The sequence below is a fragment of the Cygnus olor genome, chromosome 6, assembly GCF_009769625.2.
Source record: "Cygnus olor isolate bCygOlo1 chromosome 6, bCygOlo1.pri.v2, whole genome shotgun sequence".
Lineage (NCBI taxonomy): Eukaryota > Metazoa > Chordata > Aves > Anseriformes > Anatidae > Cygnus > Cygnus olor.
In genome coordinates, this window is record NC_049174.1 from 32,674,231 (window position 1) to 32,702,210 (window position 27,980).

The following is a 27,980-nucleotide window of genomic DNA, read 5'->3' on the forward strand; positions in this document are numbered from 1 at the left end:
GAGATTTAGGAGTGCATAGGGCATTACGTTTCATCCATTGCTATTAATAGCAATGTTCTTTTTTAATACAGGATTTCATACTGATGTGAAAGCTGCAGTGGATTTAAAACCTGTAGGAAGAACAATATGAATGGAAGGATTAAGATAAAGAAGGAGAAGAACAATTTGGATTGTGAAAAGACAGAATAAATGTCAGAATAAATGAGGAAACTGTGAGCAAATTGGAGTGATAAAGGAATTGTTAAAAAAAATAAATGAAGGAGAGTGAGAGGGAGGGAAACGGCAGGGAGAGAACTCCTGAGTTTAGTGACAACTGTTTTAAATACAAAAGAAGGAAGAAAATGAAAAAAAATAATAATCTGAAAGTCAGCTTAAGCTAACAAATGAAGCAAATTAATTTCATTCACCCTTTTGCTGCATGTCTTCCCATCATTCCAAGTGTAGGAGGAACCACTGGAATATTCACTGCAAGCACTTGAGAGGGAGAGTTCACTGCTACTGCAGCTGCTCCGGGGATATAGGTGGCTAGGACCTGTCGTATTTAATTGACTCTGGCATTTCAAGACAGGTATACTGGATTTCACATTCTGCTGGCATTCCTAAAACACGAGAAGAAATAGAAATATCTTATGGCTGGAAAAAGATCATTTAATTTCCCCCTGATTAAGAAGGACAAAGAAAAGCAAGTAAGCTACTTACACCTTCCTATTATGCCATTAGCGTCTGGTGATTTTCATACAGAGAACTAAGTTAAAAATTGCTAATATTTTCATTTGTCAGGGGAAAAAGCCACAATCCTCCATGTTTTTTTCTTTATTCTTGAACAAGTATTGTGCTCTTCTTTTGCTAAAGATTATTCTGAGTCTACTTGAATTATGCTTTGTACATAAGCAGCATGCTCCAGTAAGATACAGAAAACAAAGTTATAAGAATACAAGTACATCTTGACAACCGTATTATAGCCCTGGAATGTAACAGATGAGGCTGTACACCCTAGACAAGGTAAATTAATTTAGTATCCCAAGCAGAATGTCCACTGAGAATGGAATCTCTCCATTACAGTCTAATTTTGGTTTCCTATCTAGTTCAAAGCTTTGTCTAAGAAACTCTCTGACGTAGGACAATCCATCTTTGTGTCACTTGCAGACAGCTGAAGCCTCTTGCTTATGCAATTTATTGACACTTTATGGCTGCCTTTAGTACTTGTGTAGTTATCGCCCCTCTCCAAATGCAATTTCAGCTGACTGTGACTAAGTGCCAGCTTTGAGGAAGAGAGTAATGAAGAGCAGATAGCACTTTAGGTAAAATATTAAACCTCCGTAGGAGTATCTAGGATTACTTTAATTTGTTTCTAAACTAATACTCTTGTGCCTAACAATGTTAGAGCTTCTTTAACGTTAAGTGCCTGCACCATTCTGTTAGGCAATTCTCCAGTTTCCTTACCAAATCTGACATCTTTTTAATTACCAGTAACACCAGAAAGAATGACACGACTCTATTTCATAAAACTTTGGTTTGAATTTCATTAAGGCAGAGTATGATTGTGCAACCTCAAATATTTATTGCTTTTTGAACATGGATATAGGTTCCAATTAATTTTGCATAGATGAAAAATTTACCTTTATATTCAGGAAGTCATAAGAAATCTGAAGTTATAGGATCCACAAAACAAGTATCAAAACTGTACATGCAACAGACGCAGCTGCTTCATGCAAATCTCTGGAAAAACGTTCAGTTTGTGCTCACTTCTCATACACTAGCATGTTTATTGGACTTCTGCTCATTTCTTTCACTTATTCCTCCACAACTTCCCATTTATTATTACTAGGGCTGAACCGCTTTTGGTTAAATGGGAGAGCAGAATTTTTACTGCTGAGGAGTTCATCAGTACAGCTGTTCATTGCTCAGCTGACATAATAATGTTCTGTTTTTGACAAACGTAACTACAGGGCAACTCATTATTCTCTGTCACAGGCCAAACTTATGAATGGGAAAATCATTTAGAGGTAGCAAGAGCACATTTCACCTCTGGGAGTTATTGGTACATGTCCTCCTAGGAAGTCAAATGGATGCAGGAGGAATAGCCTTTAAATCTGTGAACTCGAGGAGGAATACGTTTCAGCATCAGAGGCAGGACGATGCCTTTGTTTTTAGCTCTGAAACAGACTTTTTGCTTTGTGGACACAAATTACACTTTATTTCTGACATCGTGTTTCCCATGGGAGACCCTCTCATCAGCTGCCACAGCCATGACGGCGTCGTTCCCTGTAAGGTTGTCTGAACAGAGGCCAATGGCAGCATATGCCCGCTCTGGCTATTTCAGTGCCTTTCAGCTGTGGCACTGGAAAAAGATGTCATGTCAAATTTCTGCCCTTTATACTAAGCTATGTCCCAGCCATCACAGTGTTGAAGGGAAGGATGCCTGGATAATCCTTTCCTATAAGAATATCCTGTAAGAGAAAAGAAGAGATCGGAGCACAGTGAAAAGTACTGCCTTCCCTTCCTATCACCTTGGCTAGTGTGTGGGCCTGTCCATCCCCTCACTTCGTTTCCTTTGAGCCAAAAGAGAAGAAAGGTCCTGTAGTTTTAACAATATGAAAAGAGGATATACAAGCGAAGCAAAAGAACACTATATTACTGTAATCATCTTTACTGTTGAAGAGATAAGAAAACGTGCAAAAAATATCATGCCATTAGAGATTCTGAGTTAGGATGTCTACCCAACATCCAGATTGCATTCAGATATTCTCTGGCAATTTGCCTTTATTCTCTAAGTTCTCTCAGAAAGTACTTTAAATTGTATGTTTATGATGCATTAATTAAATACATTTAACGTGTATATGGGTTTATTAACTGACATGGTGAAATGTTAATTTTTTGTAATCATGACTTTTAAATCATTACCTTTAACGAAATTGGAGTACAAAGGCCCGAATGTAATATTACAATTTAAATACCTAATTTTTGCTAGACATCACAGAGAACTGAATCAGACTATAAAAGAGACAAAACTATATACTTAGAAAAACCTAACCTGAAGGCTTAATTACATATCATACAAAGGGTTGTTAGCATTTTTGTGAACCTTTGAAACAATGCCTTTTCATTATAATACGTACTACAAAGGAGATTACATTTTTGTTGACACTACTACACTTCGAGATCAAAGGCACACACAGGTTCAATGTTCTGTTCTTGTCCTCTTTATTCCTCTCTATCTTCATGTGACTTTTGTTTTTTAAGCTACTTTTCTCTTTGACAATGAAACATGAAAGCCACAATGGCTAAGATTTTGCCAAATAAGCACAAAGCTAACTCTATCTGAAAAAAAAAAAAAAAAAAAAAGCAGAGCCCATGAATTTTTAAAAGTTCATACATAATATATCATAAAAGTGGATGAATAATATGGTGTATGGGCTTTAATAAAAAGCTCCTTGACCATTTCTCAGAGATTCTGAGATGTAATCAATACCCAGAAAGGTATCTTGGGGACATTGCTATGATTTATGCTTTTTTGCACAGAGTGACACTATCTGCTTACTATATCAACCGAGGACACAATATTGAATTTCAGACAACAGAAGGAAGAAGAAGTATTGTTATCTGCCTCAACAGTGTTTCAATTCAGAGATCAGCTTTATGCCTCATCCCTGACATCAGACTTCAGAGGTGAAAAGGAAGGTGCCGAACGAGGAATACAAGGACAGCACAAAAACTCACGTGGATCTGAGCATCAGCAGTTCGTGATTGCATCAAGCTTCTGTTTCTTTCTACTTCTGAAAGCAAATCCCCAGACGAGAGGTCTAAGATGCGTGAATGGAGTTTCTGGGTGGTGGGGAGGTTAGAAGGGAATGAGCAAAGCATAAGCATTTGTCAAGTATGCAACAGATCAGCATTTTTAAAATTCCAAACTCTGGGGTTAAATTTCAAGGGAAATGGAGACCCCGAGGTAAAAGAGGATTTGATCTAATTCGAAGTGTTGCTGTTCGTGCTTGTTTTGTTCCAGACGTCCTGTCTGAAGAACAGGTTGTTCTTCATCTAAAACAAACCATACTTTTTCTTCCAGTCTCTGTTTTGCAACTTATCATTATTTAATATGCAACAATGACAAATGAACACGAGTTCCACCACTATCCATAGAGTTTGACAGGTTTCAGGGAAAAAGCATAAAAATGAACTACAAAATTAACATTTATAAATCAATCAACATGTTAATGTTGTTTTATTTACGAGCTGCTACACCTTGAATGAATGATTGCAAAACTGACCCAATTTTTAAACAGCATTGATCTGCTGAAGGCCTCCCTTGCACACATTTTAACTCAAAGTCATTAATGTCATCTGTTAGGAACAATTAATGTGAATAGAAAATAATTGCATCAGGGAACTAGGGACTCAGAGGTTTTTGTGCATTAATATTCAGATGCTGTTTGATTATATACACTGTTCTTTCCTTCGGTTTTGCTTGGAAGAACGACTAAGCTGGTGCCACTTCCTCCATATTCACCTGTATACCAATTACTAAGGCTTTCAGTGTGCATTAAACCTGATTTGTTTTAATTGCAGTTTCAATAAAATCCATGATTTATGTGAATGCCTTGGCCAATGACTTCAACAGAAGAAATACCTGCAGTCTTGTCAGTCACTGGACCAACATATCATGGAACAGGCAGTATAGATCTTATTCACAGTCCACCAAGATCAATGAAAAAGGACTTTAAAAGAAAAAAAAACAACTAAAAAACTACCCAAAAACACCTTCCACCTGGAGGAATCAGCAGCACAGCCCCTACCCTGGCATGGCTCCAGCTGCCCTTACTTGCAAAGGATGTAAACCAGTGGGGAGACTTGTCGAGGCTGCATGCGTGGCCCTTCACTCTGCCCATCCAAAAAACTTGGTGAAAGAGGGAAGGAGAACCTGTACCCACTGAAGTCCTTCCCCACAGCACAGAAGTAACAGTGACAAGGCAGCTCTTTGCAGGGTCCTGAAACATCAGTAACGTGGTACCTTACCCTGCCTGCTCTCCTGGTACCCGCTGCAGAAATTCATCTGCTGGAAGCCAAACAGGCAGAGCCACAGGGCCACTGCTACAGCCTCTGGATCTGCGTGCCGTGCTTCAGGTGCATTTCAGATATGCTAGCAAATCTTTTTTTTCTAACCAGTAATTAGTAATTTGGGAATCATTTCTCAAGAGTTACATATTCATACAGGTTTTATGCGCTGGCTCTTCAGGAGGTGCTGTCCTGCTGCAGATTATGGCAAATAGCTTCAGTGATCAGTGCTCTGTAGAATCATATTTTGTCCAACATATTGTTGAGTAGATTAAAATGCTACAGGCACTCAGTATCCAATATACATTTTATTATAAATATTAAGTACATCCAGGCTATGTGTTTTTTAACACCAGGGATGCCTATTCCCTAGTTATTCAGCGTGTACCTTTTAAAACGTTATTAGTAGAGTTACCGTTGGGTGTTTGCTCAAGATTTAAGCTCCAGGTAAAATGCTTTCCCAAGCTCACAGATTTACTGACTTAGTACACGTGTTATTCTTGACAATAATTCCAAGTGCATCGTTGAACCACCAGAAAATTCCACTGTTTTCTGAAACAGGAGAACCTGATGTTATGAACAAGTGTTGTGCTTGCTCTTAGCAGAGGAATCACTTTCTCCGATGAAATCAGCCATATGATTTTTGCTTCCAGAGATTTTTAGTGTGAGTTACTATAGCCAGATCTGTGCATTAGAACTGATGACAGTGGACATCTGAGATGGATGAACATTTACACCTGAGCATCTATTTTCCCCAAAGTATTCTAGGAATAGTGCTATAGGAGTTTTACAGTTGTAAAATTGTCTTCCCATTTTTCCAGCAAAGCATTTTAAGTAGCTCATTACTTAAATGGGAACATGTATGCATCTCAGTAAGGGAAACAAAATACACCCTACAATGTCATCCAGTGGGACTTAGTGCGCTGTTGTTATTGTCTATGTCAGACTTGAGAGCAGAGGTCAGCCCGCTTGGATCTAACACCTCTGAATAGGCAGAAAAAAACAAACATTTCTGGCCTGAGAGCTGGCTGGTGAAAAGACACGGCCCAGCAGAGCACGCTGCAAATGGCCTGGGGCTGTGGGGCTTCGACCACACCGGCTCCATCACTGGGCGGGCCGGGCTGTGCACGTTTCATGCTATGTTTCAGTGGTCTTTGCCAGCATTCAGCTTTCTGACTCCATAATAACAAAGGTGAACCAGCAGACTGAAATGGAGGAAAATGCTTTCAAGACGTGCAATGTGATTATATTTCTGCATCAAATGAAAGACCGTCACGTTGGAAATATCCCCCCCCCCCAATGCATATGCAAAGACACCAACAGACACACGGCCAGCACAATGACTAGCATTAACAAACAGCAGAGCAAAGTTTGAGATCATTAATTAAATACAGTCGCACAGCACTGAAGCAAGTCATCCAATTACAGAAGAAAAATGATAAGAAAATTGTTTTTCTTTCAATTATTTGTTTTTCTTCCTTCTCCATTTTCCAAATCAAAAATAGGAAAAACTCTATTGTTAAAAAAATCTCATTAATGATCCATTTAAAATCAAGTAGCAGATTGTGCTAACTATGTAACTTGATGCTGATTTCTTCTCAGACAAGCAAAATGTATCGTGTCCTTTGTGGTTATTTTCGGATGGTCACATACCCAGATCAAGGAGTCACTGCTGCCTTGAAAACCGCACAATGGGAAAATCACTGTTGATGCTATCGCAGTGCAGTGCAACGGAAGGCTGACCACAGCACAGAGTGCCTTTCACAGAAAAGACCACATCAGTTTAAACGGATATTTAAATACAAACCAAAGAGTTATAACTATAAATTCACTTCATCTGCCCCATTTGGAGTGCATTAAGGTAGTTGGTGGCCTACGGGGATAAGGGGAAACTGGGCAGTATTTGTGCATGGGACATCTCGGCCCCTCTGAAAACAGGAAAGCATCAGGAGCACTGGACTGCAGAACCGAAAACCTTTATGGGAGTGAACACGGCATGGGCTGGACCCATTTGCTTAGAAATTATCTTGTGCTGAGCAGTGCTGGGGCAGGTGCAGACAAAAATGTTCCCAGCATTGTGGCTGGGCTGCAGCCACGTCTCTGGGGCTGGTGGGGAGGAACAGGCCAGGCAGAGCAGAAAGGGCATCTCTGTGGCTGCCTGTGAGCAGTGGCAGAAAAGCTCCACCTTCGACTGCAAGATCGTGGTGTTTCCCAGGCTTTATTGCCATGGGCTCTCTCCCGGCTTGCCTGTATTTTCAGCCAAGGTGGAGCAATATGGCTCAAAGTCAAGAATAACTCCCGTAACCCACATAAAAAATAAAAACAAAGTAATTGATAATTTAGGTGGAAACCTATTATATCAAGTGCAATAGGAAATACAATTATCTGGCAGGCAGATAACCAATCCATCAGACAGAAGGCCAGCCCCCCTCCCCACAGCGACATCCTTATTAAGGCTTTCTAGGAAGATAAAAGAAGGCTCTGGCCTCCTGGCATGAGGCAGTATTACAGGGAGACTCCACAGTGCCTCGTGACTGGATCTGTACAGAATATCTATCAGTTCCCATCTCCTTTTTAAAATGTCTAATGGCCTGCAGCATTGCCAGAACAATTTTCAATGAATTATGCCAAACTGTGTATGACTCTCCAATATCGGATGAGTTAATTGCTATTAAATCAATTGGCTTTGTTTTTCTCACATGAGCCAAAGCCCATCATTCACAAGAAAGAAATTCTCGAGGTTCTGAGAGAGACATTTTCATCCCGGTGCTCCGAGCCAGAGCTGCAAATGTTTGTTTGGTGCATCCCCTCACTTCTGCTGCTATCCGGGGCATCACAACCCTGAAAAGGCAAACTCTGGACTTCTCTCCCATATAGAGCAGCTGCTGCAACAGGACTGGCAGGGAATACCTTTCTGCAGCCTTCACACCACCCCATTTTTAATACTTCTCTGCACAAAGATTCCTCTCAAATCCACAGGCAGCAACACACGTGGTTCTACCCCAGCTGTACTAAATAAGCAAGCCTTAGTAACTCTACCAAAAACATGCAAAAACGTACAACACGAGAAGAGTGCTGATACAGCTGTGACAGAGGCTCAAGAACTCTTGCTAGGTGACTTTGTCACTCCTGATCCCTTGCTCATCTTTAACTGCTATATCCATCCAAAGCAGAGTCCAGTTATGAATTAATCCCACCTAGGATGAGATTTAGTTTCAAAGGTCTTACAGAAATAGCACTCCATACTGAATCTCCATTGCACCCTGGAAGATAGCAGACCAAATATATATATATATGATTAGGTATGCAATTCACTTAATACCAGTTTATGCAGAAATAACATCTGTCTTGAAACTGAATGCCGATTTTTTCAGTCCCTAAGTGCATTTTCGTCCCTAGATGCATTGCAGGGGGATTCAGATGGAGAGAGAATAACTTTCACCTATTCCATCAGAGGTTAGCTAGATTAAGAACACACACTATTCAAAGCATGAAGTGTGAACTTCTCATACACTAGATACTCTGAAATAAAGAAGAATGTTAAGTGTATGGAAAAATAATAAAATGAAGTTCAACTTCTGAAAGCAGAAATAGATTTTGCCTTTAGACAATCAGAGACTGCGATACATGTGCTTCTGGCATATGGTAAATCTGCTTTTTAAAGTGAGCAGAACAAGTTGTTGTCAACAGAAAACAGCCAACTGAAGCAAAAGTGAATGTAATATAAAGGTGCTTCCATTGTATTTAATTCTAATAATCACTAACATGGGAAATACACTTGAAATTCTACACTGTGTGCATGCAGCAATGCCTGATGTTTCATCGTATGTAACTGATGCAATGAAAATAAAATGATAAATATTTCAACTCTCAGAAGTTATATATTTAATAGAAAATTCAGAATTATGTCTTACTTTCCTACTGCTCACTTCCTATAAACAGAACATTTCACAGTTTATAATGGCAATAGCAGTTGGCATACTGAGCACTTTACATGAGTAAATCAGCTTGGTTAAGAACTTGCCTTCATCCTTCCAGCTGTCTATTGAACATGAAGACAGGCAGCTTCCTAGCAGAGTTCTTGTGCATCATTTATACCACCTCATACTCCTTTTTATACCTGTATCCTTTAGGTTAATTTCAAGGACATTTCACTGTGGAAATATCCATTCTTTTTTCCTTCTAATTCCCTAATAATCTGCTTTGCAATCATTTACCCTAACAGCATGACATTACCTCTGACTGTTTCTCTCTGATAAATATTTTAGACTAAAATGAAGTCCAGCATTATGGTGCTTCAGCTGAAGAATTCAGTGTGTCTTTAAGAAGCATTTATGTCCTCTTTTACCACTTTTCAGGAGTGCCTTTACATCAAATAAGGTCCCCTATTCACAATTGTGTTCTTGTATTTCTTCACAGAAATAGGCAGTTAATAAAACGGATTTTTCCACCCGTTCTGAAAATAAAACACAGCCTTATCTTATAAGTTGCACAGAATAGTGCAATGCAATACAAACCATATAAGGGTATGCTTTTCTATATTTTTAACAAGTGCTAGAAAGTTTTATAGGACTACGTGAGAGTATTTTGACACAAATACTTAGACTCGTATTTTCACTTGTACCTATAGCAAAAGTGACCAACCAATCTGTACCTGTGCATTTCCTTAAGCAACAAAATACTGCACCAACAAGCACCCAGGAAAAAGAAAAGGGCAAGGTATGGGTGAAGCACAGGAGCAACGAGAGGTTCGCCATAGCTCTGCTCTGGCCTGTTGTGCTGCTGCAAAGCATCCCCTGGAGAAAGTGAATATAGCTCTGCAGTATGGGCAATGGGAGCTAGTCACAGGAGACAGCTGGGAGAACACGCACCGTGCAGCCAACTTGTCAGGGAGCTCCCTTCTCCAGCCAAACCTTGTACAGGACTGGGGCTAAACGTGGAGTGGGAAACTAACAGCCTCAGTCTGTTCCAAATGCTCCTCCCTGCCCCAAATTATTCTACGCTCATCACTTCTTAGACATCAAGAAGCTGTCAATACACAAGTTTGCCTCTGCACCGGCAGGCACACACAACTTCTCATCGTAAAGCTAACGCATCAGACAAAACTCTTTTTACTCTTTCCTTGTTGTTACAGGCTCCATTTCTAATAGATCAGGCACTCAGCAAAGATACTTGATATTTGGCAAAAGCACACAACATGAAACATTATACAGCTCTGTCTGGAATAGACAAAGCAACTCAGAAATCTTACACCCCGTGGTAATTAGCACCAGCAAATACGCTGGCTTTCATACTTAGTACTCTGTTCTGTTTTAATGTCTGTCTGACGGATTATCTGAAATTCATTGCCCTGTATGATGCAGCTAGGGTTCTCAGCTCTTGTACCGTGGGAGACCTGCCACTATAGCTGGTTGGATTTATTTTTGGTAGGAGGAGGGGGTTAATCTGCAGCGAGTGAACCCCAGGATAACTCTCACAGTGCTAGGAGCAAGCAGCGAGAGACTGGTATTTATTGCCCTTATTTATTGGCTGTGTAAAATACAGGAAACAATCACAAACTTACAGTATTGCCCAGCGTTAACAGGGGAAAGAGTTATAGAAAATATGAATATTAAAGGATAAACTATAAAACACATTTCAGTAAGCAAAAGCATTTCTTGGTACAAAAAAGGCAGCCTCCAGTTATTCCAGAAATTTCAAGTCAAGCAGATTTGAATTTTCTATTAATCCATTTGTTTCTGTTGTCTCCCCCACTACTAGGTGGACGTTGCTAAAAAACTTGATGTCTGGGGATACAGCAGATGCTAGACTTTAAATTCATACCCAGTATAACAGCAGTTTGTCAGTTTTGCTGGCAAATCCTCCAGGCAAGTTCACTGAGACTTAACTGACAACGTCCAAGACAAAGTACATGGGTACGATATTACAAACATTTGTATAGAAGATTAGGGTGCTAAAACTACATCGGAAAATCCTGTTAACAAGGCAAATCCAGCACACACAAAAAAAAGAACAAAACAAAGGCTTCACTTGCATCTACTTGAGGTTTTCCAGGCTTGCTGCTCTCTGTTACTATCAAACCATTCAGAGAGAGAAAAAAACAGTCAATTAGATTCCAAAGAACTCAGAAGGTTGAAAACTTATATCCTAGGGTATAAATTGGGAGGTATTAAGCAGACATTTGATGCATAAACATAAATAACATAATCTCTCTGAATTCTTCACAGAGTTGGCAATATTATTGTAAGCCTAAAATTACTCCTCTTCCAAATGCCTTAGTTTCATTAATTTTCATAAACTGTTTTAAATAAAAGTTACATTGAAAGACACAAAGTAATCCTCCCTGATCCTAGTTTTGTTTTTATAACTCTATCAGTGTTCTCAAGCTCTGAGACTCCAATGTGTTTTTAATAGCACTACAGTAGGAGCCTGTAAATATTGCAGTAATAATAAAAGGAGCTAATTTAATTTCTTAGGAAAATGTAGGTATAAAGTTCCCTGTGGTTTGTAATTACTGTAAAGTCAACAGTTTACATCAATGACCTGGTAATCAGCTACTCAGAATGTAAACAATTAATGAAATAAATGTTTTCAACAAGCTTTCTCATGGAAGACTCCTTGGAGTATGGTAAAACAGCAGTTTTGCAAGTATAGCATTGTAGAAGAGTCAGGCCTTTTATTAAGTTTATATTTTTACTTTTTCTCATTAATTTGGTACAGAGCAGTACATGCTTTTTTGTAAATACCTTTCTATTGATCTGATAGCAATCCATATGTTAATTCCACTTTGCTAAATGGATGCCAGCCTCATGCTGGTGCTATGAATTATAGGAACATCCGAGCATGGAGGCAGAAATCTGCACGTTCTGATGCCTTCCCTTCCTGCATTGCTCACAAACAACACCAGTTTTCCTTCACATCTCAGCGTGGTCAAAATCAGTCTAGAAAACAGCTTTGTACTAAACTTCTGTGACAAGGAAGAACAATGCCATTAATCTTTTATGGCATGCCTTTCACATGCTATCTATGCTTTAACAGTGAAAAGGTGGAGTGTTATTATTTCACTGTATTTAAGAAACGTTTTAACATGAAAATACAGATGGAAGTTGTTGATGGTTTAGTATCACTTAGACAATTGCAATTGCGTTATCAATAATAATCTGATTAAATTACTCACTAATTTCAACATGCTGCTAAATTGATACTGATCACTGATACTATGACAGCCGGAGATATTCCTGGTAGCACAAAATAATTTTGGTCTTTGAATTTGTGATTCTTACAGTTTAAAACTCGTTTTCACATTCACTTTCTGACTATGCCCCAAAATCATCTAAAGGAATTAGGCAGACCTCAATACGATCTTGTTATTGACATTTATGTTGATCGATGTTGGCTCTTACAGAATTGGAATCTACAGATCAATTCCCTTATTAGATTCGTTCTCAGTGCTGCCATGATCATTTTATCACAGAAGCTGCTGCTATCAAATGCTGCTTTATCACTTTATAATAGGATACGCTGAAGCTTTCCTCTGGCATATAGTTGGAAATGAAAACTGTCTGAGCTCTAAGAATTGTTTTCACAGATTTTCAAAATTATCCTTATTAACAGCATATGACTATTTTTAAAAGCTATTTTAAACTCAATTTACCTAACTAGTAAAAATTTTCCCCACGAGAAAATACCAGTTCTCAGGGTGGTAAAAAAATAAAATAAAAAAGGTTAACACTGGACACTGCCCTGGATTTATTAATCACCTTCTTTCTGCTGACTCTAAGAGCAAAGAGATGTTAGACAAAAATGAGTGTAAGAATGTAGATATGATAGAAGAAACAACATGGTTTCAGGAATGGCATTATGTGAACACAAACACATGTATGAGCACTCAAAAGCACACAGAACAAAAATATACTCGAGGTTTGTTGCAGAGGTTTTTATCTGGTTTTGAAAATATGGAGGGCAATGGTATTTTTGTAAGAGTGGTGTTACAGCCCCTGTTGAGAGAGGAGTTCATCACATTAATTTAAATCTACAATAAAATAAATTAGCTTTTTTATTGCCAGGTTGAACTACGGGGCTATGATTGTTATGTATTGCTACAATCTAAGTCTTAATGGCATTTTAGCCCTGTGGTGGTCAAACAGAAACCATTTCAAACCTTCTAAAGGCTATTAAAACATGTGCAGATGTCTGGAAAATTAATACTATTATCTAACTCTAACCTTTTGCCTGTAGGAGGAAAAGGAGAGAGAAGGCTCGGGGAAGATGTTTTAGATCAATACATGGCAACAGAGGAGGGTGAACGCTGCTTCACATGGAAGTTCATTGGCTGTGAACAGGTGATTCAAGTGAGCAGATTCATCCTTATTTGGTTTGCACTGAAATGATTCATTTACTCAGAAAAAATAATTTAAGAGAGATGAGCATCATTTTTACAGTCCTTCCTCACTGCTGTTTCTCAAGGTCCAGCAAGCTAGACATTGGAAAGGTTCATTCATTTAAATGACAGGAGCACGAATTTGTCAAGGTTAATGTTGAACAAGTCGCATTTTCCTTGCTTCAAAATTATGCGTTTGAAAGGTTTCTCCATCCCTCCACCCCTTCTTTTTTTTTTTTTTGGTGAAACTGTTGAAATGTCAGCTGGACTGAAAAGAGTGTAAAAGTAGTAGGAGGATTTAAGGAAATAATGTTATTGTTAGTTTGAGGCTTTTACATACATATTTTCTCTCCAACACTAATGCATTGTTTTCGGCTCTGACAGAATAATTTCAAATAAGGAGAGCCTTTTTACAGTGGTTTTCTTGGATGCCTGGATACAAGGTACTTATGGAAATGGAAAGTAAAAGCCATCAGCCATTGCTCCTGGGCCAAACTGTGCTCTTGCGAGCACAGTGCCCTCTAAGTGTTGTGCAGGACCTGGACCAGCCCTGCAAGTGCCAAGCCCTGGCACATGATGACATTAAAGAGAGTCCCTGTCCCACCCTGCTGCCAGAATGTCCCCGGAGGCAGCCTGCCCCAGGCTTGAAGCAGCCATGAACTTTACCTCTACCATGGGAAAGCTGAGAGCTGCAGACCCCTTCGGCAGCTGTATGTGTTCGGAAGAAGCGGTGCCAACTTTTGATTAGGAATCTGTGACCTTGTGAATTGATCATTATTTCCCCGCAGATAAAAGCAGGGCTTAGAAGGTATTATATAGGAATTTCAAAAAGGGTCAGCCCCGCTTCAGCACCAGATAAGTAGCCAGATTTTTAAAAAAGCTCAGCGAAATGCCTGAACACTTGAAAGTCTGGGCCTGTGTACGCGAAGGACCTAAAGACCTACATTAAAGGTTAATTCCATTTGTTATTCCCCCATGAACTGGTAAAGACCGGTAGCAGAGCTGAGTACCCATATGTCTAATTATTGTCAAGAACCTCCTAAGGACCATTTAATGGAATGAATTTAAGCAAACCTCTAAAATACAATGCTAATATCTGATTCATGTTCACACTCACACTGCCTATAATCCATAATAACTTTACCTAGACATATACGTATACCGAACAGGAAGAGGATGCAATGCTTATTTAGAGAAAAAAAAGGGGGGAGGGACTAAGAGTAAGTAAAAGGAAACTTAAAAACATTAAATGAAGTATTTCTGCTTTTAAAATATGACTGACTATATAAATTTAGAATCAAAACACTACAAAATGAAGTAATTCATCTCAGAAGGTGCATACCAGAAGAAGGAACTGAAAAGTGGTATCTGTTTGAGTTTTTAAAGCACTGGTATTAATTCCAGATGTCATTACTTTGACACTCTGGTTTTCATACTTTTAACCCAGTCAGATGGAGTTTAATTCATAATGTTCAAGATGCCCTTGTAATGCATACAGGACACAGACAAATCACTGCTCCTCCCTGCATCCAGACATCTGTTAGTGACTAATGAAACAGGGCTTGCTCACATCCAGGCAGAAATGAGCAGGAATGCAATCTAAAAATGCTAAAAATACAGTTAGACTCAAGTTTGTCAATATCACATTATTAAAGATTTAATGACAAAGGTAACTTTTCCTTTTAGCTTGCCCTTATCAAGAGATACCCAGATGGTAATACAAGAGTTAAGGCACTAATGGACTCTTCAGTTTCACTAAGCATCTGTGTGCTGATTTTATCTTGCAATACAGTATTTCACATTCTCAGCGAAGTCAACAGAGACGTAGTCGATAGTGTCACAGCCTCTGGATGAGGATCTGAATCTTACCAGTATCCAAACCATCATTAAAGAAGATAGGTCATTTGGGAAACAAAGGAGAGCGTTAGTAAAATTCAATACTAAAAGATGGGGTTGATTCAGTAGGTGTTTTATGATTCATTATGAATAACATTTCATTTTAATTACCAACCCTTTCTTCCATGCACAGTATACATAAAAGTACACAAAACATACAGAGTACATGCCAGGGAAATGATTTCTTTTCATAACAGATGGCAACAGAAAATACTTATTGAGTAATTTTATGTGCTGAAAACCACTTAGCATGATGTTGGATTCATCTGATTGAATGTGTAATATAAAATGACTAGCAAATTACACTGACCTTATACAATCTGAAATGCTTAGATGTTACCAAGTAGAGCACTTACTGGCACACCACTTTTTAAGTAAAGGAGACATAGTTCTAGATTGATTCATGTCCTTAAACTCTGCCACTATGCTTAAACAGTAACAGAAACACAGTTATGACTGAAGTACACTTTAAATGAAATTCCACACATATTAAGTGCAGTAAAATTACAAATGAAATTAATCATTTACTTATTGTTATTTATTTCATATATGCATACTTTTGAGTAGTTGTCCTTCATTTAAGTTTCAAAGTCTTTTAGGAAAACAAACTACAGCTCCACTAGAGCAATAGGAGAACCATGACACGTCTGTAATAATAATGGTTATGCTTTATACTGCCTTAGAATTTCAATAGATTTCCACTTTGCCACAAGAAGAAGGCCTCAAAATCTTCGAATCATTTAATTTTATGCATTCTTTTGGTAATTCATTTGGGAGTTATGGAGTGTGAAATATGCACCATGATGAAACAACAATTATCTAGCACACCTGTTGTTTATCCACACAGTATTTAAGAAGGGCCTGCAGTGGCTACTATTTTATTCCACTGTGCAATTCAAAATCAGGAAGCTTTAAGAAATGACCTGATGACACAAAATTACACTTCCGTATGTAACACATGGCTTGTACTGTGCGTATCGTACACTGTGATAGCATTAGAACAAATACATGCTAATTTCTGCTATCAGAATTTCAATGAGAAAGATTTTTCCATTTAGAAAGGAAACCAGAATGAATGATTTTTGATTAAATACACCTAACATAACAAAAACATTGTAAATTTAATCAAAACCTGAAATATATCAGTCAAAAAAGAAAAGGATGCTGGTCATACAAAATTCAAAGGCATGAATAACGCAAAGAGTTTTCACGAAGTTCCCAATCTACAATAAGCATTCCTTGTAACCAGCCTCTATACTTACACTTTGACCATTCATGCAACGATTAACACGGTAAGTTGCCAATACAGTCTGCAAATAGCACAGGTTGAAACAACTGCATCCAGTGGGTTATTCTCTCTAAGTTAAGCATTGGGATAGGTTAAATGTAACCACAGAAAATTAAAAAAAAAAAAAAAGTGTCATCTTTTTCATTATTACTGTAAGTTTGAAGCACAGGGCAAGTTTGGAATATGGAAATACTGTTTTGTACTGCGGGACTCTTACCTTTTGTCTTAGATTTATTCTCTTACTGAATGTACACAATGGTAGGAAAAGCCTTGAAAAACACTGTTGTACTTAATGACTCTGCTTACATACTCGCTCAGGGTTTCAAATGCCATATTGGATTCCTGCCATCATGTGTATCATCACTGATAATAAAAATCTATGCATAAAATAAAGAGAAATCTACAGTTCACTCAGCATCAGTTGCATGTTTGTCTAAAAAAATAGGCAGTAAAATCTTACTTCTTTTGTTCAGGCCTGTCACATCAGTACAGCCCCACTGTTTCCTTGACATATGCTTACTCTGAAAGACCGTCTCTGCTCTTCAGCACATGGTGAGCTTTAGTTATTATTTTCTTTTTGCTTACGAGCACATCGGTGAAGAGTTTAGGTACTGAAATAAGGATTAACAGTCTGACAAGAAGGGAGGTCACCAAGACACAAATTACAGATGGGGCAGACCTATCAGATAAGTTGATCTAAGTCCCTGATAATAAAAATACCCTTCTCCACTCAACACCTAGCTGTGCTTTGCTTGCTTTAGTTTTAAATGCTGTGAAGGATAATACCCTCTCTCTCCTTTCATATATCATGCCACAGTCCATAACTTCTTTGTGTGTGTGTGTGTGTGTGTGTGCATGTGTGTGTGTGATGTTCCTTTATCAGCCTGAATTAGATTTAGATCCAGCAAAGCATTTTGGCAAATGTTCTATTTTCAGAATGAGAGTTTTACAGTTTCCCTAGTTAGAAAAGAGCATGACAGGTTTCTCCTGTGTTACAGACCAGCACTCTTGAGGGACAAGAAAGGCCTCCTCAGCCATTTGGTTCAAGGGATCTATCTCACAAAGCTTTCTGAAAGTCTGCACAACACAGCCATGATTTTCACACTCTGATCTTCCTGGTAATCAGTGATATAACACAAAGAAAAGGCACAAAGCTGCCTCAGGGGAGGTTCAGACTGGACATGAGGAAAAATTTGTCTGCCACGAGAGTGGGCAAGCACTGGCACAGGCTTCCTAGTGAGGTGGTTGGTGCCCCAAACCTGTCGGTGGTCAGGACGCATTGGGATAATGCCCTCACTAACATGCTCGAGCTTTTGGTTATCCCTGAAGTGGTCAGGCAGTTGGACTTGAGGATCTTTGTAAGGTCCCTTTCTACTGAACTATTTGATAAGTCTGTTTCTGTCAGCTTACATCCTTGTGACTAGAGACGGCCTGTAGGGAGCCACTGTTGCGGATGACATCCAGCGATGCCAGGTGCTCTCCCAAAAATCTGCTCATCTCAGAGCCTTTTTCTAGAGCTGTCAGGTTATCAGATACCTAGCCTAATTCTTCCAAGCATTCTCCTATCACTGTTCCTTCAAAACTAGAGGTCATGCAGCTTAATTTAGGGAGGTTAGATGGACTTGCTTTGGAGGATGATATTTTCTTTCCTTCTCTCATCACTGACTTTGGTCACCCGTTCATTTAAACAGCAGGCTCTCAGGCATACTTTATTTCTCTAACATTTCTTCAGCATGTATGTGGAGCTGTAAAAAGGGCAAGAAATATGGTTTCAATAATATATTCTGATATATGGAATATATTATTCCATGTTGGTGATTTAAGCTGAGATGAAATACAGAGTATTATGTATCACTACAGAGGCTGTTAGGCCTTATTTTTATTTTAATATTTTCTGAGAAAAAAAGCCATTTGCCAGTCTGTTCTGGAGTCAGAGTTTCAGAAGATTTGCAAATACGAGTGCCCTGACAATCTGATGGATACCAAGGAAGAGAAATGAAGTAAGAAAATAAGCAGGTCAACTGCAGGAGTTTCCAAACTTCACACACAAATTTGCTGATCTCGGTCTCAAGTCTGCATGCTCTCTGAAGAGCCCAGAGGCAGCAGGCAGGACGAGTGGCTGGCTTCTGTCAGACGGGAATTATGCTGCTGCTCAGCGTGTAACGATCCAGTTATTTAAATAGATTTGGACTGCTGACAAACTGTTTTCTAACAATGTGTGATGATCTTTAGCTTTAATTTCAAACCCTCCGATACTTTCTTTCTGAAATACTTAACCATTTCATATATCTAATTGCTGGAAGGTGATGCAACTTCAATTTTAACCTTCCACATTCAGACATCATCATGTCTAACGACGTCTGAACTAGAGGTCAGGCTCCGAGGCCAGACACTCCATCTCCTTTTGTCAGGTGTTAGGGCAATTAATTGCCCTTTTTCCTTCTCATATATAATAATGTCGTCAGTGTAATTTACCCCTTCCTGCTAAGTTGCACAACTGTTTCCATCTAAGTGTGTACAGTTACAGTCTATCTCATATGTCTCGCAGTTGTCAGGTTATTACAAGAGCTAATGTCAATGCAGTTACAACAAAGTAGTTATTATTTGAATCTAAGGATTCAGCAGACTGTGCTGGAGCACTCTGAACAAAATCCTAGACATGAAATTAAACAATGTGGATGGTCCGTGAGTAATAAATGAAACTAATCTAGCCAGAGAAACGCAATGAGAAAATGGATGCTTCAGGAGTTTTCCCTACCTTGTTCTGGAGTTGGTAAAGTAGCATTTTTATTATGGGAATAAAAAGACAATGAAAATACAGTTTGGGATCAGAGATACTGTAAATCTTGTGATTAGTAATATCATTTTATGCTTTCCCAACTATGAAAATTTTATTACTTATTTAATCAAGTAAATCAATTCAATAAATGTTGCTACTCTGCACTTTTTAACACCTTTCACTGTAAGTTCCCTGCCTGCTTTATAAACAGAAACCTCCTGGGTGAAAAGTGAAAACAAGAATTTTATCCACAAGAAGAGTTCAGCTAACAAACATTTTCCTTTTAATGTAAACAGAGATACATTATATAAATGACTGCAGTATCTATCAGAAGGCAAACCGTGACCCCTTTTTTCCTCTCAAAAACTCTATAAATGTCATCCTTGTTGCAAAGGAAAAACATGCAATATTAGAATCAGGTTTGATAGCAATCATTATTTTGTCAGGTATGAGTAGAAAAGGAGGGCTAACTAGAAAAAAAAGGCCTGTGAAAGATCTGTCTCAAGAGCGAGCAGTCTATACCCAATAAAGTCAAACAACTGTATGAGAAGCCACAGCTAAAAAGTGAAAAAGTCTGTAATTTAGTTATTTTAATAGTTTTAAGTTTCTCTGAACAAAACACTGCACCATGTATTAAAAAAAAAAAAAGGCAAAGACAGAAATACAGTGATACTAACATTTACATTTAAACCTATTTCATATACGCTATACATGATCATGGGCAAATCAGAAGTGGTAGGCTTCACCTAAGGCTGCTTCTTTTTCCTACCATTACCCTTTTTCTTACCCTCACCCTCTATTTAGATATACCTCAACCCTTCATCAATCTTCTGTGCATCACCTGCACAAATCTGCCTTTTCACTTCCAACCAGTTCCACTCTACCTGATTTTAAATCTTAGTCTGTCATTCCCACCTATTTCTCCCACTGCCAGATGAAATACAAGGCAGCTCACCAAAATGGAGTTCCTGTTTTTCTTTCCCAAACCTTTTTTGCCATGACAGGCAGAATTTCACCTCCTTTTAGCAACCATATCAACTGAGGAAAATGAAGGCTGTCTTGGCAGAAGCTACTCCTCTGTGATAGTTTCTAACTAAAGCTATTCCTCTTCTTCAGATGGTGCTGAGACAGAGGCACTTTTCCAAGGCTTCTAAATTTTCAGAAAGCCATTTCAGAGAGATTTGTTGAATAACATAAAACAAAAATAAAAACAAAAAACCCACGGGTGATCAGATTCCTCCTTATTTACCTACCCTAATAACCCTAATACTGGCTTTGTAAATCACACCATTCAGTTAGAAAGAATGTCCCTAGAAAGACAGGGTAGCTCTTAAAATCATCCACAAAAGAAGTGATGGAAAAAAAAAAAAAAGCTTGAGTTATCTCTTTCTCCTCCTTAGATTTTGCATCAGAGCCTGTGTTATTTAATCTTTTCATGACAGGAATGAAATGTCCTCTGTATCACAGTCACTACAAGCAGTAAGTACACCAGAATTTCTAGCAGCAAAGAAGTTATATGGCAATCTACTTAATCACATACCTCAAGAAAACACATGTATTTCTTTAAAATATTATTAGGCCCTTCAATTTCATGAGTACTTACTTTTCTTGTAAATGCATGAGAGTGTAATACTTTCCATAATAGTTTTACAGTGAAGGATTCCTGAAGCAGTCATGAAAACCTTCACTACATGATTTTGTTTTTAAATTGGAAGCAATCAGTTTTTCCTTTGATCTGTGTGAGAAGCACGAGGAAAGACAACACAGTGCAATCAGTACTGTACACAGGCTACTATTCTGCAGTCAAGTTCAAAACATTTAAATCAATTTGTTTATCGGGAAAAAAAGTGAACAAACTGATTTCTAAGAAGACAAATTGTGCATTATTTGCTTAAAATGAAATAAAGAAACTTAGGGTAATGGTGAAATCTATTTTACTTTATTTAAGAAATCTATATTTCTGTTGAAATCTGATATACTCAGAATGTTTATGATTTAAAAATAAGCTTAGTCTTTTGTACAAGAGTTTCCTAGTGCCAATCACAGGACGAATTGATGGTAATATACAACTAAATCACAGATGATACGCAGACAAAGTAACTAATATTACTTATTTTTAGCTTAGACCTGGCTCTGCAGCATTATTGAAAACTTGTGATTGTAGTGAGTATAAATACTCGTAGGATGAGATCAATATGTAAATAAGATTAAACTTCATTGTATCGGACAGTACAGGAAAGTTAAAAGTAACACCACCACCACCCCCCAACAGTATTTGTCTATTCACTTTGATCAGGTCTATGAATTAACAGTGATGTCCTTAAGCACATACTTAGTACTCTGCTGTAGAGTGAGAGATTTAAACAAATATTTAGTTCTTGCTCTAAACCTGCGGTTTATGCATTTCCAAAAAGACATAATCCAAACTTTTCTTCCTTTTTTTTTTTTTTTTTGCAGGCACACAATGATATTTGCTTAATTTCAGTCCAGTCTTCTTTAGATTTTACATCTCAGTCTACAAGATCACAGATGACACACCACTAATTCAAGTCTAGAGTAAAATTAGAGAATAAATAGATTTCTGGAAACTCACTAATTGACTGGTGTTTTGGTTTTTTTTGGTGTTTTTTTTGTTTGTTTGTTTTTTCCTGTAAAAATGACATATGAAGTGGTTTAACAGAAGTTCTTCATTTTCTCCTGTACACTGCAACTTGTCCGCTGCTTTTTCTTTTTTTCCCCAGAGGGGGTTAAAATCTGTTGATAGCAAATATGGGGGCATAACAACACATTTTGCTGTCATCTGTGCAACATGGACCTTAAGAATGATCTTAATTCTCTTTCTTCTTTGGCAAAAAAGACAAAGCAGTGAAAAGAGGGCAGGGGTGAGGGGCGTGGGGGGAATCTACACACATTATCTGCCTGCCAAAGTGTGCAGGGACAAGAATGTAAAACAGTTTGAATCCCTCTCTAAAACCTACTACATCATTTAGTCCTTTCTTCTACTTGGTGCAGGTTCATCCCTTTCAACTTCTTTTGCAGCAGTGACACGATCCAGTTTCAAGGAACTGAAGTCAAACCATCGATCCCACTTGCTTTTCAGAAGTTATCTTACACTTCTGTAACACTCCCAAAATAACTTGGCCTTATTGTTGCCACATAACTAGGTAGTAAGGAATGTGCAATGTGTGACTTCTGTGCAATTTAACCCGATACATTGGGTTAACCCAATTGGGTTATTGGGTTAACCCAGTAACATTGACTAGAGTTAGGTACTTTGGAAACAGAAAGAAAGAAGAAAACGGGAAGAAGGAGCAAGTGATGGGACTGTCAAAACCAGAAGTGAGCAATAAACGTGCATGCTGCAGTGGATGCATTAAAGACTGAATAAATACAGAGGTATCAGTCCTACACAACAACCAGGAGTCTACAAAGGATGAACAAACAGTCAGGAAAGCAGGGGGCAGGAGAGAAGAAAACAAAAGAACGAAGGTCCTGACCTAGCAATACCCAAATCAACACAAAATGAGGAATCTGAGGACAATGCAAGAACCCAGATCCCTGTGATGGTGACCTAGCACCACTCTGCCCGTGCTTTAGAGTTTCACAGCTATTTGCTCTCACGGTGGGGATTCCTTGCCCTTAAGCACCAGTTGGTGAGCAGACCAATGTCTCCTCAATAAAGAACCCAAAGTGATGAGAGTTAGCAGCTGTCAGGTGTTGAGCAACAGTGCAAAGGCTAAATTTTACTTCAAAATATACATGCATAGCATCAGAGGATTTTAATAAGACACACATTTAATATCATTTAACTAGGTGAGTTGCCCACATTTCTCCCGTCAAATTTATGATTTTTTTTTTTCTCTAATAATAAGTAACATGTATTGCCAAAGCCAGACTTTGCCCCATTGTTTGAAACTTGCAAAATCTAGTTAGTCTTCATTTACTTTTCTTCTAGCTCATGGTCAGATTTGTTGGAAGTTCTGCAAAGCAATTCTACTTCTACAAAAGGATGTCAAAAAGATTGATTAATTCATAATAATGGACTTTGCCAAATCGAAAGGGATACTGAAACATCTCTTACTATTCCAGAATGGCCAAGGAGTGGGAGATGGGTCAATTGGTTCCTCAGCTATATCCTTCCATGAAAGGTTAAAAAAAAAATCTCTGTGAGCTTGTGAAGATGTACTTAAGTCCTCGTAACACATATGGCAGAAGTTAAATAAATGGGCTGTCTTCTTGCAGGAAATTACACTGTTCACCATCAAGCAGAATGTTAAGGAATCTGAGTTTCTCTCCTGCAGAGGGATAATGAACCCATATAATTCCATTTATCATAGTGAAGAAGCACTGAAAAAGTAAGTCACTCCACAGGTATACTCCTTTTTCCACATTTGCACATAATATATAATCATAACTCATTGGTGTACACTTTCAGTTTCAATGGTATTAGATTATAGATAACTGACATTCTTCTAATATATTAGATCTACCAACTGTCATTTCCTGCTTATTGACATAACCTTAAGAAAAAGAGAAGAAGAGAAGAAGAGAATTTTATAATCGTGAGAAATAAAAAGCTCATAGCTTTCCTTCTGCAAAGGCCATTTCCTACCTGAAGGAGGAGGTCAGAAGCTGGTTTGACTCTCTGCTGGAAAAGCACACTTAGCGTTCGATTCTGTTGTTCCAAATCAAAAACTCTCGTTTTCAGTTTTATACATTCTTCCCTCAGATCCTGCAGCACAAGAGAAGACAGAAAGATTAGAAAGCAGGTAACAGAAGCAATTTTAAAAGCTCTATGTAATGTCAGATACTAAGAAGGAATTTAGAATTTAGAATAGTGTAGTCCTACTGGGGACAAGGGACCTACAAAGATCATCAAATCCAACTGCCTGACCACTTCAGGCACTGAATAACTGATAACAAAAACTTAAAGCATGTTATTGAGGGCATTATCAAAATGCCTCTTGAACACTGACAGGCATGGAGCATCAACTTGTATATATATGAACAACATATACAGCTTTTAAAATAGTACAGATCAGAAAAATTTGGTACTTCATTTTCTCTGGTTGTTCGATCATCACATGATAACATCAAAGAAATCTTGTAATGAAAAATAGTAGTTACATGCTACATCCTTTTGGAGTTTTCTGTTAGTATAAAAAGTGACTGCTAGCAACGTGTTTCATTTTGCACCCTACTCAAAGCACAAAACAGCAATTAAGATATGAATATTGTAATAAGCATACGCTAAGGAAAAAGCTTCAGCCACACCATACCAGAAAGAAGTTCAAAGAGGCACTGTGCCTTCAAGGTACTCTTCTCAAGTTGTATCCCCTCCCCGCTTTTTCTGGAATAACCAAGTCAGCAATGCTGGCTGCATGTTGTGGATGGTCTGTATCTTTCCCACTGTAACTAGTCACTGTAGAGGAGGCCAGGTCTTAGTTAGATGTTGATTCACCAGACACACTTGTGAACACGATCCTGCCTGCCATTTCCAATATGAGGTACCAAAAAGCCTTCAGATAGGCCATTAGAGCAGAGGTAATGCATAAAGACCATTAGAAGCAGAGGCAGAGTGTGAAACCTCTGCATCGTAAGGCACAGGATGTTACTGCCACAACTGAAAGATGCAGGTCTTTTAGCCAAGGCTATGGCAGGTTCATCACGAACAAGCCATTAGTGGCTTCCCTATAGAGCAAATTATCTATCTATCTATCTATCTATCTATCTAATTTCTAATGTCAATACAAGACCTGCTTTTCCTGGCCACGTGGAGGAATAAAGGATTCTATCTAGAGGATTTTGATTTTGGAAAGAAAGCTGAATCCGACATTCCACCTTCCCCCATAATTTCTGCAGCTGTCTACTTTGAGCTATGGGAGCTTCTTAAATTAGGAAGAGCTGTTTGCTAACAAAGATCACATATAAAAGTAATAAGCTGCAGCCACGTCTAGTTTTATTAAAAAAAATAATAAAAAATGAACCCCCCCAAACGCCTTGCCTTACGCTTTTAAATTTAGGACAGTTGCTGCCCTGTGGTATTGCCTAACTGATTTTACTTCCCACCATACGAAGGTGGAGAAACAGGCCTCTGGATCCCCATATGCTGTCCTGTCAATACCATTATCAACATAATGACCTACCCTCATGAGAAAACAACACAGAGGAGGAAACTGCAGTCAGATGTAGCCTAAATTCTTGCCTACAGTAGCTCGTCTCCACTGCAGCCAGCACTGAGGTTATAAGAGGTGAACATACAATAAAGTAAGCTCATCTTGAGACTTTCAGAAAATTGTAAACATCTTTTTATGCATATAGTATGCATCAGATTTTATGATGCTACCGGATGAGTGCAGTTATTTTCTCTTGATATTTTCTCAGCTTAATATTTGTTTTAAGTGGCCATCAGGCTGTAAGTAAAATTGTTAGAGCCTTTTAACATAACCCCCCAAAATCTTGAATTCGATGTTATATAAAAAATCTAAAGCTTTGATTTCTGACAGTGAGACCTATTTTATCTCTGGTCTCACACAAAGCAATCACTAATAGGAAATTGCAAGCATCAAGACTCATCATTATCTGCCTTTCACAAATAATCAGAGAATTTAAAACAAAGCCTAAGTTGTTACAACATTGTTTAACATTTCAACACTACTAAGTGTACTGAAAGGGAAAAATGATTCACAGAAACTGACACTGTAGAAAGAAATTAAATCTTAGCAATGCCTCTGCTCAAAACTTTCTTATCTTACAGTCCTAAAACCGTAAGATTTATGTTTGAAACTTTAGACTTCCTGTAAAAAGTGAAATATAAGATAGTAGATTACCCACCCAGATGCTATAAACTGTGCCAATGGCAATGCCACTTATAGTACAGAGAAGAAATGAAGCACATTAAGGTAGCAGTATTCTGGTAAAATAAAGACTCAGTTTAGAAAGTTGAAGTCTTAAAATTACCAATTAATACAACTATCAAATGTCTGAAACAACTATTTCCTCTCCTGTGTGCAAAACGACCAGCTATTAAGATCACAATCTCCCAAATATGTAAGGTATTCCTACGGTCTCACTATAGCAATAACTGAGCATCTATCTATTCCTGCTTTTCTGTTCAGTATGAGACTCATCTTCTCCAAAATGGCATTCAGTGCCCATTTCTAGAGGTTCCAGAAATGTGCTGCTCTTCCTCTGAATGTGCTTCTTCTGTTTGAATAATCCAGTTCATTTTATTTCTCTGATGAAAAAGAAGGAGAAATAACTTTCCTACAAAACCCTGAAAAAACAATATTCCCTCAATATACTAACGAAGAAGAAGGTAATATGCAAAGAGCAAAAACGTAGATCAGAAGATAATTTAATTAAGTGGTATAACTCAAATTTCAAACTGCTGATCTAGGTTTTACATGAAGAAAATACAATAAAATATACAGTCCCCAGCACTCTTACCATCTCATGTGATATGAGGAGTCCTTGAATAGAAGGAGAAAGAATAGATGCTTCCAGTAAGTATCATAGCACACACGTTTGTCTCAAATCATTTTTTTTTCTGACTTTTTAAATTTCCCAGAGGTAAAATTTTCTATTAGTTAGTGGTAGAAAATCTATATAATTTTGCTACATAGAATTGTGATTTTTTGCTGTTTGGCTAATTCAGCACAAACCTCAACTTAATATAGTTTTTCCATAGTCCACAGCAAAAAAAAAAAAAACTCCCACATTAGAGAAATTCTATATGTGTTGTAACAACCGACAAACTTGAAACGTGCACATTTAAGACTGTAATTCCATTTCAAGGTTTCAGTGACATTGATAAATCACTCAAGCTTTGCTCACTCAATTTGTGTCACCAGAATCTCTCGGTGGAATCACAGTCCTTCCACATACTGGTGAGTACACAGTACTTTATTCGTTACATTACAGCATGTACTTAATTTAAACAAAAATTAGTCCTTGAGGGACAATTTCAAACTCACAGCAAAGCCTACGCAGTGTGCGTTACTGTACAAAATCACTCCTCTCCATTTTCTGAAAGCTCCCGGCTTTTCTTCATGTCTCACTATGCCCCAGAGGTGTGTTATCTCACTGTGGCATGACTGGCTCTGTCTTACTGCTTAGCTGCACTACCCTAGATTTATCTGTTTACTAGTTACTATTTGGATTCAGATATCCACTTATTTGGGACTGGTGTGAGGAGCCCTGGTTCCTCTTTATTGCATGCTATTGTGTTCCTGTCTTTTCTTATAAAAGGACTTGTATGAATGGTGTCAGGAGAACCCTAACAGTTAAATATTCATTAGCATTTAGAAAAATACCCTCTTTCCTCTTTCTATGGATATTAAATTAGCTGTTATTACTCAGTAATAGGTAAGCAGCTGTTACTTCCCATCAATACTAAGTAAATCACTTTATTAAAATGTATTCAGATCTGGTTTTATTGTATCCATATGAACTCGTTGGTTCCTATGGGCTTGGGAGGATTCATTACTGAGAAAGTACGTAGTCATCAAAATGTCTGACACCTTTGAAATGGGATTCAGGAAACTCCTCTCTTCAGTGGAAAACAACCACATTATTCCCAAACT

At 38.1% G+C, this 27,980-nt stretch overlaps 1 protein-coding gene across 15 annotated transcripts in view; it reads right to left on the reverse strand.

Annotated features, from left to right (window-relative positions):
• Nucleotides 1-27,980, reverse strand: part of NCKAP5 (NCK associated protein 5) — a 436,628-nt gene that overhangs the window by 62,654 nt on the left and 345,994 nt on the right. For 13 of the 15 annotated variants that reach the window (XM_040560984.1, XM_040560986.1, XM_040560985.1 and 10 more), the window contains 3 exons: nucleotides 24,008-24,127; nucleotides 3,721-3,825; nucleotides 408-599 (listed from right to left, as the gene is read on the reverse strand). In XM_040560984.1, coding sequence (XP_040416918.1) covers nucleotides 408-599; nucleotides 3,721-3,825; nucleotides 24,008-24,127 — 417 coding nt within the window. Of the gene's footprint in view, nucleotides 1-407; nucleotides 600-3,720; nucleotides 3,826-24,007; nucleotides 24,128-24,674; nucleotides 24,982-27,980 lie in introns of those variants that run through there. The other 2 variants (XM_040560997.1, XM_040560990.1) reach the window with 2 other exon arrangements.